The 7,772-nt window shown below is 32.6% G+C and overlaps 1 protein-coding gene across 1 annotated transcript; it reads right to left on the bottom strand.

Annotated features, from left to right (window-relative positions):
• Positions 1 to 2,791: 2,791 nt before the first annotated feature.
• LOC129987448 (alpha-crystallin A chain-like) lies at positions 2,792 to 3,316 on the bottom strand. Its single transcript, XM_056095431.1, has one exon. It carries the CDS (start codon positions 3,314 to 3,316, stop codon positions 2,792 to 2,794), a length of 525 nt encoding a protein of 174 aa, XP_055951406.1.
• Positions 3,317 to 7,772: the final 4,456 nt, after the last annotated feature.

Below are 7,772 nucleotides of genomic sequence, written 5' to 3'. Positions count from 1 at the left end.
AGATGCATTTTGTTGCAAAAGTTAAAATTGAGGAGTCAACAAAACCATAAGGAGGGGGACAGTAGCAGCTTACTACAACATATTAATGGCTGGCAATCTGCAAAAGGTGAAACCAGCTTATCTATTTTTCTGAAACTGGGGAAGATCTCTCAAAACCAGGGCGTATACCTCCAATGGATGTCGTCACACGTATACATTAGTGGTAATGAGGTCTTTGATAGATTGGCCAAAAAGGGTTGTGAGAATGAAACGGCCACTGGCTCATCGCATACTTATCTAGAACTATATTCAAATCAAAGATCTAACCTCAATTTAATATTGCGTATTCCACCTGCGCACCAATGGTACACGGTAAAATCACTTGGCACTCTACTGGAAACCAAATGTGACCGTGGTTCCCGGTATTCTCTGGCTAGACTAAAAAGTGTCCACCTTAAGTGTCTTTCTTTTGAAAGTGGTAAAAAAATCCATCCCACTTGTAATAAATGCTGTTACCATCCAGCTTCACTGGTTCACATTCTGGGTTGCATCGGACTTTCTAAGGAGGCTTAACATCTCATCCCTTTATTATTATAGATTTATTGGCGGTCAAAAACCTGCTGGAGCTGATCTGACATATGTCAGATCTTTTGAGGATAAGCAACAACAATAACAAATTGAGAAATTATTTGCTCCAAAAATTAACATCCTTGAAACGAAAGTAATATTTTTGAAGAGGACAATTATATCTTCGTTTATGGATGGAAATTCGGCATATCCAACAAATGACAATATTAATTGTGTAGTAAAAATTGATACGTATTTCCTTAAAGAATAAAGCTGCCGATTTCTTTATTCGTTTTATATCTGTTTTCTGATGCTGAAAACACCTATTTGATATTTGATCTTTTTTTATTATTATTGATGATACAAATAAATGAATGACTGATTTCTTGGTAAACTTACTTTTCTTATTACATCATTTGTGTTATATTGATCATTTTTCGCAATATATAATATTTTTTCCTTTCTTATAATATTATTTGATGTACATTTTGGTTTTAACTGCGGCCAAAAAGGGCCAAGAAAAAATGTCACCAAATTATAAAAATTTTAATTATTAATTTTATTTTAATTATTAATAAACTTAAATGCATTATTATTTATTATGAAACATTTTGAAAGCGCGAATTTTTTGATGATTAAAATCGCCAAACTGGCGAAATTTTTTCTTTGCGGTTTTTGGTCTATATTAAAACCGACAAAAACTTTTCTAAACTTTTATTTGCAAATATTTTTTGCGAGATCTGCAAACATCTCTAAAATTTCACCAAAGCAGATGTTTTTTGCAAACATCTGTAAAATGTACTTTACAGATGCTTAATTATTTTTAGCATTTTTTTACAAAAATTGGCTCAGTTATTCATGATTGATAGCTTTCGCCATCATTCTTTCGTTTGTATAAAAAATGACTTTTCTAGTTTAAATTAATCTCAATGTGTGTTTATGCTTTATTCATGTTTTCCAAAAAGTATTAATTCGGGTTTTTTTTTTTTTTTTTTTTTTTTTTTACAAAATTAATAATGTTGCTCAATTTTTACTAAAATCTGGGCTTTCATTTGTTTACTCTTGTGATTCAATTTAATAGTATTTAAAATAAAGAAAAATAGTCATTTCCAAAATTTTTTGTAAATGTCATCCATATGATTATTAAATATTAAAGTGGGAATTTTAATTATTTCGTTCAAATTTAGTTTCAAATTATGCCATTAATATGCTTTTCTTTTCTATACCAGTATTTAAAAAAAAAATACTTGTCGGTTGTAACGGCGACCAAAAAGCACCAAGAAAAAATTTCGCCAAATTAGCGATTTCAATCTTCAAACAATATAGCATAAGATTCGTACGTTCAAAATTTTTCATAATAAATCATAATGGACTCAAATATATTTTTATAATTTGGCGAAATTTTCTCTTGGCTCTTTTTGGCCACAGTCAAAACTGAATCGCACCCTTTAAATCTTAAATTAAATTTCTGAAAATCCTAATTAATTTATAATGTTTCTGGTTCAGATGAAATATATTTCCTCCATCTCCTTGCCATCTTTATAAATATATTTTGGACTGAAATTTACTTTAATGCGTCTCTTGAGTTTGCCGCCAATATGGAACGGTTGTAGTGTAGATTTGTGTGCCCCTTCGATTGGCGACAAATTTCATTGATGAAGCACTACTTCTGGTTTCCATAATGTTTTGTTTTCATTGTTATTACTGTAGGGTTTCTGACCCAAAATCCCCTTGACGCTGATCTTGGCGTCAAAAAAAATCACCAAAAAAATCAAGGTGCACGCAACTGTAAATATTTACCAAGGAAGCAAGCAAAATTGTCAGCCTTTTAGCGATTCTGCAGCTGATTTGTTAACTACTGTGTTTCGCCTTGCATACCAACTACTTCGATAATTTTGCAATACCGGCATTTCGGTGAAGTGGCATATAAAAATTGATTTCAACCCTAGTCTGTATGTTTTTATTTCGCCATTCTTTTAGCATTTTTTCGATATGATTTTTCAATTATTTTCTTTTATCGTCAAACAAGAAAAAAAAATGTCCAACAGTGTTGTACTGAATCTGATTCCAATTACTCAATGAAATATATGCAACAAAACTAATATTTCTATAATATTTCAAAGAATTAATTTAATTAATTTATTTCAATACATGACATAGTTTTAAAGCTTTATAAAATGCACAAAAACTTCATATATCATTTTTAGTATCCCAAACATTCAATTTTACTTTCAAAATTTAAAGATTACTTCGCATCTCCCATCGCTTTCTTTTCTTTAATACTGAGAGGAATCTTGCGTTCCCTTAATGGCGGTTTGTTCGCTTTCTTTGGTGCTAATATTGTGAGCATTCCATTTGGACTGAGCGAACAATTGACAGTCTCAGCATCGCAAGTGTCTGGCAACATATGCCGACGGGTGAACTCTCTGGCCACAAATCCATTTTCATCGCTTTTTTCTTCATGCTTGCCGTGGATCACAACATATTTATCAGCAATCTTCACCTCTAACTCTTCTGGTTTGAACTGGCTGACATTCAAATCTATTTGAAACTTGTCTTTATCGTTTTTAACTTCAGATTTTCCTGAATCAGCAATATTGATTTGCCTTCGGCATCTTCCGTTTTGACCCCCTACTGGGAGCAGGTCATCTTCGAATAAGTTAACGCCGAATAATTGGTCCATGATACGTTCAGGATAGTCAAATATATCCCACCAGTTGCCTTCCAAAATTCGTGGCACAATTTCCCGAGCAAGATCTTTTCTCGACATCTTTGATTTTCCGCCAAAAGACTTCTTATAAAAACGTGGCAATATAATGAACGGTTTTAAAATCTTTAGTCGATATTTGTTAGCAGTATTTCAAATAAAACTAGCCAACGCTTCTTGAAATATTTGTTTTTGAATTAGTCTACTTTTTTCCACTACAAATTTTTTAAATTTTATTCTCAATTCAATTTTTTTTCAAAATACTGAAATCGCACAAAATTCTGTTGTGATTTCTGCTGCCAGATTACTCAATTCTGCTATCATCACTTGCAGCTGATTTCATCTGCTTATAAATGTCTGATTTTTTAAAAAATTGTCTGATTTTTTCTATCTATTATCAATGATCAAGCAATAGATGACAAAAATTTTGAAACACCAACGTTTACTTATTTCAACAGCATACTACAGGCGATATAAGCTGTTAAAGTTATTCCTTTTTAAGATGAGAAGGTTTGCAAAAAGAATATTGATATTCAAAACAATTATTAAAATAAAAAATGATATCTGCTATTGCAAATTTCAAGTTATGTGAAAACACAGCATGAGAGAGAATTTTCGTAGCTTCACTCTACGGTCTCTCCAAATGGCTGTAATTCTCCGCTGTCTCCTCGCTTTAGCTGTATCCAGCTGCCGATACGCTACTATACGAATGGTTACTCCTCACATGAATCGATACTGCTCTCACAATAAACACCTGGACTCGGCGCACAGCTCAGTTTATCAATAGTTTGGGCTTCACACAACGCTTGCACTTCGCTGGACTAATCCAACTTTTCTGCCGTTACTTCGCTATCCTCTCGATGACTCGATACAAGATCCCGACTTCGTGGACCCTGAATCGTAGTCGGGGATCATCCCCGACTACGATTCACATCACGATTGATTACGGCCTGAGACTAAAGGCTTTTTATAGTTCGCGGAGGCGGGTCAGAAGGTCTTGAACCAATCAGGCTTATCTCGATTACCAATGGCTCAAATGCTAAAATTCTCAATGGACGCATCTCTCCGCGTGAGAGCGGATGTGTGTGTTTTTTGTGTCTTTATATCTGTTATGCGTTCATTTACTTTTTTGCACAAGAGAACAAGTTCTTGGGAACAGAAAAGTCTAGGGAGCTTGAAAATGGACATGTAACTTTTTTTTAGGGGGGGGATGTGAGAAACTAAAAAAAAGTGAGCATCGTTTAAAAATGATTTTTTTTTTTTTTTTTTTTATTACGTGTGAAAAATAATTGCTTTAAAACTGTGCGAAAAGAAAGGGTTGTTTCGAGCGATGATTATAAAAGGTGATGAATGCTTTTTCGAAATTCATTTGCTCGTTGTCATTATAGTGTGTAACACATTATGTGGGACAGTAGAGTTCTAATTAAATTTGAAAAAAAAAATAATAATGTTATTGAACCCCTCTACATTTAATCGGTGGGGTTTAATCAGTTTAAGATTTGTAACTATTTTTCTGATGATAAGCTTAACGCTTCCGCATATTTTCCATGACGACGAGTGTCGATATACGGATAGAATAGACTAACAAATTCATTATTTGTTTATTAGTAAAATTTAGGTCGTAGACTATATTTTCATATTTGCGACGGAGAAAATGAGCCGAGTCTTATTAAACCGCAAATTATTGGTGTGGTATGGAATTTAGAAAATTGTGTAAGCAATGCTAAAATTAAAACATCCGAGCACTTGCTTAATCGTGGTTTCTTCTAGGTCGGGTAAAACGGAACTAGTTCTTGAAATGATCAAAAAGAATGTTTATGATCAAAATATAGGGAAAAAAAAAATTAAATGATGTTATAATTGTTCGGTAAATATCATAATCTAAATCTGCTAACAGACATTTAGCAGACGATTCCTTTTCAGACATTTTATAACTGCTACTATATTTATTTTGATAAAATATTATTAAAAGGTAAAAGCAAACGATTTTTTCTTTGATAAACATATTTTGTTAATATTATTTCGTTTATTTTTTGTATAATAGCTGATGGTCCATTGTAAACCTTCTGGAATCTGGCAATGTTTGTAAGAGCTATTAAGTTGAAAGAATAAACAAACCGATGGAATTCTATAATGCTTGGAGTATTATTTTAGTTTTTAACAATTTAAGATGCTCTGCAAGCTATAGTTTGAAGCTTAAGAAAACGGGTACTTTTCTAGAAAGCATGCAAAAATAATTACTCATCACCTTGGATCTTGGAAGAACCAAATATAAATTTTATTGAAGGTCTTCCAGAATGCTATGAAAATGCTGATTTTTTTGTGATTGATGATTTACAAAATCAAAGTTATTTTGACAAAGGATGTTTCGAATTGTTTAGAGCTGTATCCGACCATCGAAATATAAGCGTGATATTTTTGTTACAAAACTTATTTTCTAAATGCAAAGCAATGTGCGACATCAGTTTAAATTCTCATTTGTATAGTTTTTATTACATAATTAATAAAATTAATTTTTATTACATTATGTAATTCTCATTACATAATCTTTTGGTTAACTTTAATAATAACTTATATGCTCGCTGTTATTTTAGTCTCTTCCCCGATTTGAACTGTTTTCATACTTCGCAGAATATAAATATTAGCTATGAAGAATATCCTTAGGGTTATACATTGAACTCGATTGACTTTACACCCGATATGGCCACAGGTAAAACTGAAATGAGTATTAATAGAACTGGCAACATTGCGTTTGATATAAAATTTGGTGCTCCTCCACTAGAGACGTTTAGCTTGACTGTGTACGTAGAATACAGAAATACAACAGAAATCAACAAAGCATGAAACGTTTTTACTGACTTTTAAGAATAGGAAAGCAAATGGATATTTTTACCATATGTCGCCTATCTTGTGCTGATTTTAATATTAAGAGGCGTTTCGGAGATTGATTTGCATCGGATGATTTACCGGAACAGAAGAGAGAATTTGTATCTTTTATTGAAAATTTAGACCCAAAGAATCTCCCCTGTAGCCCCTGGGTTAGTATTTTTTTAAGATCGATGTAGTAGTTTATTTCGATTGCTATGGACTCCACCAAAGAATAAAAACATTCTAAAATTAAAAAAAAAATAAATAAATAAAAGGAAATTTGCTATAATTCGATTTGTTTTCAAGACTACTTTAGCAATACCTGTGGCTGTTTTTATTTGTATGTTTCTTGGGTATCAAACAGACATTTATCTCTGAGAGTATTGAACGAGTTCAATAAAAAAAGAAAATGAGATTTTCATCAAACTTTTTGCAAACCCAAAACTAAAGTTTGTCAGTTGTTGCGCCACACATCTTTCTAGAGAACAACAGAAAAAATGTCGTGAGCTGAAACAAAGAAGAGAACTCAAACATAAACTTATCATGGAACGCTACGGATATTTAATTGGTGAATCTAATGGGATGTTTATTTATTATATACATAACATTTTATATGCAGATATAGTTAGTTGTCTGAAAAGTGCTATCGAACTAAAAATCGACAATGATAACATTATCTCGTCCTGGTCTAGGGGTAGCGCGTCTTCCCTGTGCTGTAGGCGCTCCGAGTTCGAGTCCTGGTTCGGGCATGGTTGTTCTCTTCCTTCTGTTCTCTCTGTGAGGTGCGTGAATGAGCCCCTCTGTAAAAGGGGTTCCTCAGAAGCTACTGCGCAAAAATTTGGCTTCAAGTAGTCACCCGACAAAAAAAAAAAAAAAAAAAAAAAAAAAAAAAAACCACTCGTACTTTAAAGTATTAAGGAATTCAGATATCGACAAATGCTTGCAAGACGTGAAAAAAAAGTTATTCCTTCACCTATTTGAAATCAACCAACTCGTTCCGATATTATTACGTTTGTTGTGGGACGAGCAAACTTCCCAACGGTTTACTCAAATGTATTATCGACGTTAAAAAAGCAGGCAAGAAGGTTCCAGATATTCCCGGCTATCTGTTAAAAATTGGACACCTAAGAATACTCAGCACTAGGGGCGGACAGACATTTTCAGGTTACTGACTGCTAATTTTTTTCAAGGTGTTGCGGTCTACCCAGTGGCGTAGGTGTGGTGGTGAGCTAAAAAAAGGTCTACAATATTTATTATAACTTAATAATAAATATGAAATATGTACTTATCTGCATAACTACAAACATAATAATAACAGCCACAAATATAATAGCATCAAATATCTAACAATTCAATATCTAAGAAATTTTATATTATAATATGTCCATTATATTTTTATCTAAAGTTAGTTCTCGTAGTTAGTACAAGACTTAGTCTTCATGCTGTCCACCAATCTTTAATATTTCAGTATATAATTACTAAGTGCTAATCTTTCACTGAATTCTAAGCGGTCGTCTGTGAGTCGCAAAAGATATATTGTCTTAATTATATTCATCGTCGAAAATGCAGATTCACACAGGTAAGTAGAACCAAACAACGATGTTAAATTATAAGCAATTTTTCTAAATTAGGATACTTTACTTCGTCCATT

This window comes from Argiope bruennichi, chromosome 10 (genome assembly GCF_947563725.1).
Source record: "Argiope bruennichi chromosome 10, qqArgBrue1.1, whole genome shotgun sequence".
Lineage (NCBI taxonomy): Eukaryota > Metazoa > Arthropoda > Arachnida > Araneae > Araneidae > Argiope > Argiope bruennichi.
The sequence above is the reverse complement of the archived record's forward strand: the minus strand, read 5'-3'. Positions and strand labels throughout refer to the sequence as shown.